General features: G+C 38.4%; 1 protein-coding gene across 1 annotated transcript in view; it reads left to right on the forward strand.

Annotated features, from left to right (window-relative positions):
* The window catches only part of LOC101853608 (gliomedin-like), a gene marked incomplete in the record, with an annotated part of 98532 nt that extends 88162 nt beyond the window's left edge, over window positions 1-10370 (forward strand). Inside the window, 5 exon segments of the mRNA XM_035968655.1 lie at window positions 765-821; window positions 1287-1319; window positions 2264-2311; window positions 5899-5947; window positions 7947-10370. Of these exon segments, the coding sequence (XP_035824548.1) occupies window positions 765-821; window positions 1287-1319; window positions 2264-2311; window positions 5899-5947; window positions 7947-8679 (920 nt within the window).
* Window positions 10371-12077: the final 1707 nt, after the last annotated feature.

Raw genomic sequence — 12077 nt, forward strand, 5'->3', positions numbered from 1 at the left:
ACACACACACACACACACACACACACACACACACACACACGCGCGCGCGCGCGCGCGCGCGCACCAATATCATAGAAATTGGTAAGGAACAAAAAAAGTGGCGGAAAGAATTAAACAGATTACGTGTAATGGAATACACCTATTAATGTTAGGCTTCAACAGACATGTTCTTCGTTCCGTGGCCCTCACCTTTTGTTTCAGAAATAAGGAAAAATTAAGTTATTAAAATGTATTCCAGTGCATTGTGTACGTCGATAATAACAGACCAGTGGGTGTCTAATCTATTAGTCAATTATTGTTGAATTTTTTAAATTAGGTTTGTTTGTTTGTTTTTTGCTTTTGGGGGGGGGGGGGTTAGAATTGTAGTATACGTGCAATATGTTAGCCGCAATACGTTAACTCTGTAAAAACGTTTTCTCCTCGTTTATTGCTATACCATGACTTGGGCAGTGTTTACAATCGTTTTGAGTTGATGACGCGTCAGTCGTTACTCGAAATGTCTTATTCTCAAACCCTGATATGGAAATTAAAAGACTATGTTCGTCAAGATCACAGCCGTCAAAGGCATTCCGTATCAGACCATTCTAATAAGTGAAGAAAGAAGGAAAAGAAAACGTTCTATATACTATCCTTGCATACGTTTAGGCTGCTCACATTATTGTTACCTTTTTTTAAAAATATATATCCATCATTATATAGCATCTTTGAAACATCGGACATGAAGTTTATACGCTTTGCAAAAACTTTTGTTTCTTTTTCCTCAGGCTCAGTGGGACCCCCAGGTATGCCCGGTCGCAAAGGACAGCCAGGATATTGTGAAGGTAATGATGGGAATCGTGTTCGGAGTGGGTTTATGGGGGATTTGAGTACTTACCATGTACTTTGTGGATTTGCACTGAGAGGTCATTATTTGTGAGTATTGGAGAGGGGACGTGCAGTCGTTTAGTCCATTTGTAGAAGCAAACAGCCGAGTGAGGGTTTTATGACTCAGGATCTCTGTGCCAAAAGCAGAAGCTCGTTCTTCCTTCCATACTCCAAACTTTCTGCGGAATTAGGATTTTAGTCATACAAGATATCATTGTTGTGTTTAAAGAGAACACAGTAACCGTGGCAATGATGCTGTTTAGTAGTAAGGAGAAGGGGGAGGAGAAACAACTGTTAAAAACGGGTGGGTTTTTGGTTAACTTGATAAAGCACCATTGGTGTTTGAAATAATTCATTATCGACTATATAAACATCGTAAATGCTCTATGAATGAGAAAATTGTGTTGTTGTTCTTTTCTCAGTCCAGTGTGCGAAGACTCGAAGAACTACTCAATGTAAGTACATGTATCTCAAGGATGAATTTTGAATTTGGCATCTTCTTCTCACAAGGACACCCGTTATTTGTTTACGTTTTGTTACAGATTAAAGTTATAGTTTACGGAATATCGATGCAGTTTACTCAAAGATCTTAGGTTTACTTTAGTTGCTGCATTATGGCGTTTTGAAATTCGATACTGATTTTGAATTTTAAAAAACTTGAGATGGAACGACAGACTCTAACTGGATACATGCATTATGATGGTATAAATCAAAGGGACTTTGCAGTGACCTGTCGTGGACAGCAAAGCAGGGCACATTTTTACCTTGCTGCAAATAAAGGGGCAGCTGGTATGTTTAGATTACTAAGTGCCACATTTGTGCTGCAATTAAGAAAATAATTACGTATAAATATATTTATTTGGTTTATATGTTTGCCCTGTCATTGACACTGCGAGCAGCACCATCTTCACTCTCATAATTCCATAATGACTCTATCACTATAATAGTGTTTGTATTCAGTTGCTTGAACGAGATCAACCAAAGACTTTGCCTATGGAATGACCTACTGTCTGTCAATGCAGGGTGCTAGATTTTCATTTTCCTCTTTATATTGCAAATACTCTGGGAAACTGGCAATGTCCTGCTCAACAACTGATGTGCTAGCTCGAGGTGTAGATGTAATAGTTCTTACATGTCATTTCAAATGGAGTAAAGAGCTACTCTGTCCAAACGATGTGCAGATGAGAACTCTCTGACAAGAGGAAAACAAGTCTGTGATAATTAGATCCAGACCCAAAACTCCAGTTGGTCTTTTGAGTGCAAAAAACGGTGTAGTAATACAGGAAATATCTGCCATGACAACGCTGACGAGTCAAGGGCACATAAAGCATGTTAACTTTTACGTACAATATCTACCTTTTGAGTTCTTATAACGTTTCCACTCCTCTTTTTATAAAAGTACCGGAAGTGACCACACCCCCACCTACGTTCCCGCCGCGGACAGGAGGTAACAGCAGAACATGGACTTGGGCATGTCCTTGCAACATGATATATCACTTTGGAAACAAATGCATGTGCATGGGTCACTACTGCTAATGTCATTTAAACGTCTTCATTGCTAGCTCGAGGCTGTCTCAGATTCTTTGAACAAGATTCTTTACTGAAGTAATTTAAGTTACATGGTAAAAAAGTAGTATCTGCTATTCGTTTCCAGTAAGTGTTGGCCAGGTTCCCACACCCTAACTCTGCCCTTAGATAAAAGTGCCTCATACGAATACTCTGGGGACATTTTTAGTCAGACATAAACATCCGTCTCTCTCTTTCTATCTCTGCTGTGAACATACACACGCGCACACACACACACACACACACACACACACACACACACACACACACACACACACACATATACACACACACACAGAGTAACACACACACACACCATAATCTTCACCTCTTCTTCATTGGTCAACATTGTTATTTATTATTAATTTAAGTCTAACAAAATTGTTGGTAATACTTCTGTTACTTTAAATTATTTACTTCTTTGTTTGATGAAAAATAATTGGCATCATATTACTCACAGCACTGTAATCCTTGGATCACATGAATGCTTGTACTTAACTTAACAATCTCCATCACTTTAAACGGTTAAAAGTATCCCTAGCTACTTTCTTTTTCCTTCCCTTGAATTGAGAGTGTGTAACCCCTACCCATACTTCTACTAGTACTACCCCTTGAATTTGCCCCATTTCTCTTCCTCCACACACTGGCTACGAACAGGTTTGACCTTCCCTTCATTAATCGTAACCACATTGCCTTGACTCGAAAGCATGTCGCACAATCTCTTTTTCAGCCCGCAACACTGTTGGCCTAACAGCACGAGTAGAAGTCCCTCTCATACAAGTCCTCTGCCTGCTGATCGCCTTACTTATCACGTAGGCTAATTATTAGCTAATATAATGACAAAACACGTAGGATAAGTATAATAATATGAGTGTTATGAGACAACTGCATTGATCTGCCCCACTGCAGTAAACAAAGATTGGTGGGTGCTGTATCACACATGATTGTCTCAAAAACACATGCGCTATTATAAAATGGCACGAAAAGACAGATGGACAGACGTGCAGACAGTCAAACCGACAGGCAAATATTAAAATTAGTTACACTGTACGAAATTATGCATAAGTGATCGGACACGACTGAAATAAGTCCGCCAAAGAAGAGCCATCTATAGATATGTGTGTGTGTGTGTGTGTGTGTGTGTGTGTGTGTGTGTGGGTGTGTGGGTGTGTGAGTGTGTGTGCGTATTTGCGTGTGTGTGTGAGTGTGCATGTGTGTGTGTGTGTGTGTGTGTGTGTGTGTGTGTGTGTGTGTGTGTGTGTGTGTGTGTGTGTGTGTTGGTTAGTGCATTATATATACTGTGACGTTCGAAAGAAACTTGAAAATGTATTTACATAATCAGGCGTGGTTCGTACGCAGAGCACGGTTGTGCAGTGCCCCCGATTTTAAAAAATCCAACAACTGTTCTATTGCTAATAGCACCCACAAACAGTAAATAAAAGAAGCCAGCAACAAGCACTAGCCAAATATTTTATCAATGCATGGTCCTCACTGGCGCCTTCACGACTATTAATGTGACTATAGCACCGTAAAGCATCCACGCTCTTTAACTAAACATAATAGGATGTTTAGCAGTGATAATGGAAACTATCAATCGCTCTTTGGGCTAATCCAAGCAATAACGACACTGGTAGCAAGTTTGGAGGTACATTAATATTAATAAGACAGAACATTTCAAATGTGCGCCCTCCAAATAGTGCCGTTTACTATGCCCTTGACTATCCTCAACCTGCCCTAGCTTAATTGTGCACGCCCAACGTTTAGTCTCACGAGCCGCCCCCGCACATAATCATGTTAAAGCCTTGCACTGCCCACTCACGCAGCATTCTAATCTAAAGCTAAAGAAATTCTCATCGTTTGACGCATTAATATTATATCTGCGATAAGAGCCTCCCGAAATATAGTCACTCAAAATTACCAATACAAAATCTAACCGTGGCAAAATTGTTTACTTTTTTTTTTAACTTTAAAATGTGTTTGCGTGTGTAGTGAGGTGCATCAAATAATGGTGGAATGGACCTGTTTTATTTATCAAATTAATGGAGATGTTTGTCCCTGCAATAAACAATATTTCCTTACGACAGTTTTAAATAGATTGGAAAACATGGCAGTATTTTGATTAATAGTCATGGTTTTGTGTAGAGCACGAAACCTTAGGTCATGGACTGTGTTAAATTGTGGACACATTCATCTGTCTTCTCTTCCCAAATGTCATAGAGAGTTGCAAGCAAAGCGTCTGAATCAAGAGCAAAATCACGTTTCTTCGGCGACTGTTTCATGGGGCCCCACATATCTGAAGGATTTATATTTTGCGTTTTTTACTGGTGACCACTCTATCATTCGTATGATTTGGTTTACCAAGAAATTACAAACGGCACTGATCATGTGAAACTGTGCATGAAGATGTCTACTTGAATTATTCTATGTTGAAATAAGGGTAAGACAACGTTCCAACTCTAGTGCGATGTAATTCTCTAAAGAAAGCCTCCTTGTGATTCTCACGAGTGGATTTCTGTTCATCCCTGCCAGACCACCTCAAACCTTGGCAGTTTTTGAGCTTCTGTAATTCCCAGGCTGATAATTACATGTATGCCTTAAATTTTACTAACACAATCTTTTAGTGCAAATGATTTGTGCTCTGCACGAAACCAATGGCCCCTAAACAAAATATTGATTCAGCACATTTAAAGCTAAGTCCAAGTTTTACATGGCATAAGTGAGTGTTCTGCTTTCCAAACTTTTGAAAATATTGTTATAAAATAATGTTAATTGCAGAGACAATAACGTCCTCCATTCATTTGATATTCAGCACACACCCGTTCCACCGATGTTCTACACTCCATTTAATACAAGCGAAAACACACTTTTAATTAAGTTTCTTTGATTTCACTCAGTTTTACCAAAACTAACTTTTTAGGGTTAAATTTGAGTAAACGTATCGCGGGCAACTCATATTGTAGATGAAAGTATAGGAATGTGCTTATGTTGCGTGAGTGAGTTTTGCACGCGATGAATGGGTGACAAAAAGTGTCAAGTTTTTCTTTTGGACGATAGATAGATAGATAGATAGATAGATAGATAGATAGATAGATAGATAGATAGATAGATAGATAGATAGATAGATAGATAGATAGATAGATAGATAGGTAGATAGATAGATAGATAGAAAGATAGGAAGGTAGATAGATAGATAGATAGATAGATAGATAGATAGATAGATAGACAGATAGATAGATAGACAGATAGATAGATAGATAGATAGATAGATAGATAGATAGATAGATAGATAGATAGATAGATAGATAGATGGATGGATGGATAGATGGATGGATGGATGGATGAATGGATGGATGGATTGATGGATGGATGGATGGATGGATGGATGGATGGATGGATGGATGGATGGATGGATGGATGGATGGATGGACAGTCTTACAGTGTGTTTTCATTAACTCTTTATGTCTCCAGAATGTTCCATTGAAATCATCGGAAAACCTGTATTCCAGAGACAGTCCAGGTTGGTTTACTTCTTAACAATATATGAATGTTTGTGTTCAGCTTGTTAGTGAAATCTTTGCTTTCTCTAATAAGGTGAAAAACGTCTGTTCTCTGATTTTCCTCAGCAACAAGGCTTTGTTGTATACACTTCACCTGGTTTTCAACACATTTTTCATACGACGTAAAAACGTTAGTTCTTCAAAGTAGCTTAACAGATACTTTCACAACGCAAACATGAAAAATGGCTTTGCTTATGAAATTCCAGAGATATCTTTATACACCTGACTGTACCTTGAAAAAATAGGGTAAGCAAACTACCTTTTCCTTCCCGAGAAAGTGAATGACTTCAACGATCTTGACATTAATGTCGCCTAGAGACAAATACTCACGGGAGCAATGGGAAGACAAGACGGACGGAACGGTTCAAGGACTAAATCTTTAGTATCGACCGGGGCCTGGAAAATTTTAGCTGACTAAATTGTCCTTGTAAATCAGAGGTGGCCCAAGAACTTGATATGAGTTTCATTTATCATACTACGGACTAGTTCATATAATTGTAATGACAATGATAATGATATAAAGAATTCATATTTTTTGTGCCCTCTGGAAGCAAGATCGGGGCAGTGCACAATCATTAAAAGAAGACAGGACAAATTTTTTTTGATGCATTTGCGAAAGTGAAAAACAATTAGTTTTCGTTATCTGAAGAGATTTTAATATAATATTATTATCTTTTCAAATAGCATTGTAAAAGATACCTTTTTGTTCTTTTTCGCTCAATTTTTGTGGAAGAGTGTTACATGTTATACAGACAGAACATGCAACAGATCTTCCAGCTCCTAACTTTGATTTAAGTGTGGCTTTTCTTATTTCAATGGTGCCAGGTGATGGCATCAGCTTCTTGATATATTGTATACGATCAGTAGATCTTTTACACAGAGCGATACCTTACCGTTCAAATATTTATTTATGACAAAACGTGAACATAGTTTACACAATAGATTATTCTTTGAACTGACACCTAGTAGATGTGATCCAAACGCTACGATGCGGAGTCTTTTTTTTGGGTCTTTCTCGGGAATGATCGAACAGTTTAATTCTGAATAACTTCGAGTTTATTTGTTTTGGGAAAAGGCAGCCTCGCTAGCGTAAAATTGCAATAGTCGAGTTGGAAAAGGACTAAACTGTTTTCTTAAGCAGCTGTATTATATTGCTAAAAAATCAGATGTCGAAGTTTACAAATATTTTTACAGATACATACATTGCACACTTAATCAACTGGTTTACGTGGGTAGGCACTAATGAAAAATCATTTAATAATCAGTCCAATACTCTTAGCAGTCTTAGGAAATGAAATGGCACAGCTCCCAATCTTCATGGAACAGTTTTTGCGACTTCAATGGCTGTCGCATTGTTTGCCAGTAAGGCGTTTGTTTGATTTTTATTTAACATCAGCCAGTTCCTATTCTTCAATTTTTTACACCTTTTTCGATAACAGATGAGCTCATCAAGATTTTATTATGTGGGTGATCCACAGGTCTGTTTCTTTTAGTACCTTAAACAGGGCCGTCTCAGAATTATGATACGAAAGCACGTTGCCGCCGTTGTTTTAAAATGAATATCTCGGTTTGCTTTTGTTTTATAGGTTGAGCAAAAAGCTTTGTTGCGAGAACCATTACGATGGTTAATCTTTAGTCAAAAGATTAGTTTAAAACTTCTATTTCTGTCAAAACATTTAACTCCGGAAAAGGAAGCCTCATTTTACCGTACTATTACATAAGTCCTCCATTACAGACACAATCGCTGATTAATAAACGCTTGTTAGTGGAATGTTGCTTTGACAAAAGTTAGCAAAAATTAAACTATGCTATTGAAATAGCTGCCCCGATGCACGAGGAGCATATTATTATCATCATATATCCTGTAAACATTATAATATTTAAATTACATAATAGCTATGCTCGGTAGATGGTTTTTAAAAGATAAACTGCTACTGTTATTCTCTTTCGTACTTTCAGACTCCAGGTGGGGGCGTGGATGCAAGACACGACTCCATCAAGCTTCTCAGCTAACAAAATCTGGGCAACATTTGGCGTACAGGGTTCCCAGATAGTCGAGTACAGCTCCATAGGCGCGTTCAAAGCCAACAACACGAACAGGGTCATTGACCTATCTGGTGCACCATATTTCGGTACTGGTCACGTCGTCTACGGCGGTTTCTTCTACTACCAGTGGGCAAACTATCCAAAGATAGTTCGGTTTGATCTTCAGGTCGGCCAGGCAACTTCAGTGAGAACTCTGGAAGATGTGGTCTACCAACCCACAAAAGCACTAAAGTGGCAAGGATACCTCTATCAGACTGAAACAGCCTTTATCGACTTCAATGTAGACAGGAACGGACTTTGGATCATTTATGGGAACAAGCGCACGGGCAAAATGATGGTAGCATTGCTTCAACCAGAAAACCTCGACATCATTAACGCTGTGGAGATTGATCTTGAGGTCGGGTCAAAAGGTAATGCGTTCATTGCTTGTGGCAAATTGTACACGATCCGACATCACAAGCGACAACGTTCGCATCTCGACACTGTTCATGATCTATGGCACAACACGACACAGAAGATCCGTATTAATTTTGCCAACCCCTATGGCCGCACAGTGATGGTAACCTTTGATCATAACCATAACAAATTCCTAGTTTGGGATTCAGGGAATCAACTGACCGTTCCTCTGCTGCTAAAATTCCATTAATGAAAGTCGAGATAAAAACGTTTTTCCAGACCACAGTCACAATCCTTAAGATTTTTGCCGATGATTAAAGAATACATTAATCTTGCATCCCACGAATATACAACAAAAGTAAGATCTGCCAGGGGCACCAGTACACTAACAACATGAGAGAAAGCTTACTGGACAGCACGGCGCTCTATGATAGTTTTGTTGAGGAAGCAGAGTCAACGACGAGGAATACAATATTCAGCTACAATATTTTTCAGGGCATGTATAAAGCCATCATCATTCAGGGTTGCCGAGAAAAAAATCCATAACCAGTAGAAATCAATGTAGACTATGAATATCATATATCTGAGCACCGCATCTTGCCATTTGAAAAACAGTATTAATTATGCTGTAGTGTCCGGTTTCATATGTCAACACAAGATTGGTGTTTGTAGAATAGTGGTAAAAACTATGGACTGTTGACAGGGAGCCAGTACTTTAGTGTCAATGAAATCTCAATTTCGACGTCAGTGCCGTGTTTTGGTCATTCCAAAGCGCTTCTTAGACACGTCTTTGCTTTTGTCATGCAGATCTACATAATGTGTTGCAGTCATGCTGTAATTTTAATCGACGCTACGCTTTTGAATTGGCTGAGCATTGATATAAACAGTAACTGCTCTAAATTATGAGTATAAAACCGTGAACAACAAAACTATCAAGAACAGTTTAGACAAAATTTGGCAGGTTTCCAGGTTCTATATCAATTTTTTTTTAAATTAGGAAATCTGTGTTCGTCTTTTATATTTTTGTGTTTTTCAGCATTCCGAGCTCAAAGTTGGTAAATACTCATGAGAGAATGTATTCAGTGCTCAGTAGGCTTTCTCCATAATGTATGCATTTTGATGAATAAAAATCTTTGGTCCTCTTTCTCCATTAAACTTGTTCAAGCATTTTAAATACTTTCTTGGATATGCTTTTCGTTGTAAAAATATGGCCAAACTCCCTGATTTAGAAATGTTTACGTGGTTTACATTGCTACGGCGATTTCATATTTTCACGTCGGAATGAGTCTGTTACACTTGTAAAATTGATAACCAGAGGAACCAAAATACTGTTATTCCTTTTTCTAATATTCACATTTCGTAACACTAGCTGTTTCTAGAGGCATGACTGTTTAACCTTAACAAACTCTAAACTGCATGTCATTTTCTTATACAAGGACATTCTGTCTAATAAAAATTATATTAAACGCCTCTGTCAATACATTTCCTTACTCAGATAAAAGGTGCTTGGCGATTCTTCTGCACCATCATCCGCATTAATATTTTTCCCTGTCTTATTGGTTGTAGTGTGTTTAGGGTCGGATCTGTGCAATCATTTGTTTTCATGGTGTTATGTTCATTCAATGACACATAGGGACTTATTATCACTTACTAACTATCTTGTATTGAAGCCTCTTTAAACACCATATATGTTCTCCTTATTCGTTTGTACAATGACATGACACAAATTTGAGATAAAGATGTGCAATTCTTTTCACTGTTTGTTAACGTTAAAATATTACTTGCAGTTTTATGTGTTAAATGAAGAGCTGAATTGTAGTTGCGCTGGTTCGTTATTGCGTGCTAGAGTAAACGATATTAAGCTGTGTAAGATTTGATTATTGAGCTGCCGAGTGATCGAGCGATAGAAACATAGGTGGAAAGAGGGGGAGAGTGAGACATGGGGAGAAGGCTAGAAAAAGGGTAGGGTGTGAATGAATGTTTGGGAGTATCTGTGGTATGTGTGTGTGTGTGTGTGTGTGTGTGTGTGTGTGTGTGTGTGTGTGTGTGTGTGTGTGTGTGTGTGTGTGTGTGTGTGTGAGAGAGAGAGAGAGAGAGAGACAGACAGACAGACAGACAGACAGACAGACAGACAGACGGTCAGACAGACAGACAGACAGACAGACAGACAGACAGACAGACAGACAGACAGACAGACAGACAGACAGACAGACAGACAGACAGACAGACAGACAGACAGACCGAGACAGAGAGCGAGAGAGAGAGAGAGAGAGAGAGAGAGAGAGAGAGAGAGAGAAAGAGAGAGAGGAAAACATACACAAATAGATACAGAGAGAGTTTGAAAAGGAAAAGGAGCAGTGTTGACCAGTGTCTTGGTGTGCTTTGATGCATTTGATTATTTAGTGACACCGTTTAGGTTGACTATAGTGCTATTACAAATTCATGGCGCAACTTGTCCTGAAATATCTCTTTAACGTATGAATCACTGTCATTCATACTTTGCACAGCAGCTTGTATCAATTTTTTAAACGTAATCATATTTTTCCACCTCAACTGAGACTAGATTTTTAAAATGTTCTTCATAAATGTACATGAAAAACTATAAATCTTCATCACGCAGAAAATGGGATTGTTCATAGAACTGTCCACTTCTCACACACATTTTGCACTCGCATAAGGCTTATGCCACAGATCACCAATGGCACTTTTAAGTGGCAAAACTTATAACAAGAAATTAATTCTATAGTGGTTACATTTTTTTTACTAAAGGTTCTCAAAACATGTGCTAAGTAATATCACAATGTTGCGATAATTTAAAAAAAGATGACTGGTTTGCTTTTAAAAGCGATATTGTCCCAGCTGTAAACCCTTTAAAATCTGCAAAAACCATCCACTTGGATTTTTAATTAGTATGTATTGTTCTTATAACAAGTGTTTACAAACATATTGATCTGTTAAGACAAATTGATACAAGTCATTGTGCCGAAGCTGGACAGTTTATGTTCAGTAATAAAGGAAATATTTCACAATAAGTTGAGCCACGAACTTTTAACAGCACCCCTACAGCACTAAAGTTGAACGTTTTATTTGTGTTTTGAAGCGGTTGTCCATGGGGTAAGTCCTCGCTCCAGAGACGAATTGCATGCGCAAGGTCTCACTTAGATGATAATATCATATTATGACTTTCTTAGTAATTTATCTATCTGACTTATTTTTTCTCATTTTCTTGTTTTGATCCTTCCATTCTTTGCTGATAATTTTGTGAACGCCATTTACTTTTTTGCTTATAAGAATTACTATGGGAAGGGTTGAGTTAGGCTGTACTGACGGAGAGAAGTAACGGAGAAAAGGGAGGGGGCTGGATACAATAATGCACATTTGATAAGGCAGTGGTTGGGAATGTTAGCGAACAGATGCCAGGAGCGGGGAAGAGCGGAGAGTTAAAGAGAGAGAAACAGAGAAAGAAAGAGAGAGAGAGAGAGTGAGAGAGCGACTTAGAGAGAGATATATTATAATATTTAAAGACGACAGAGAGGCGAGAGAGGGAAAGAGAGAAAAAAAAGAAATTAAGAGACAGACAGACTGACAGACAAACAGACAGACAGACAGACAGACAGACAGACAGACAGACAGACAGACAGACAGACA

The sequence above is a fragment of the Aplysia californica genome, unplaced genomic scaffold, assembly GCF_000002075.1.
Source record: "Aplysia californica isolate F4 #8 unplaced genomic scaffold, AplCal3.0 scaffold00072, whole genome shotgun sequence".
In the NCBI taxonomy this organism is placed as follows: domain Eukaryota; kingdom Metazoa; phylum Mollusca; class Gastropoda; order Aplysiida; family Aplysiidae; genus Aplysia; species Aplysia californica.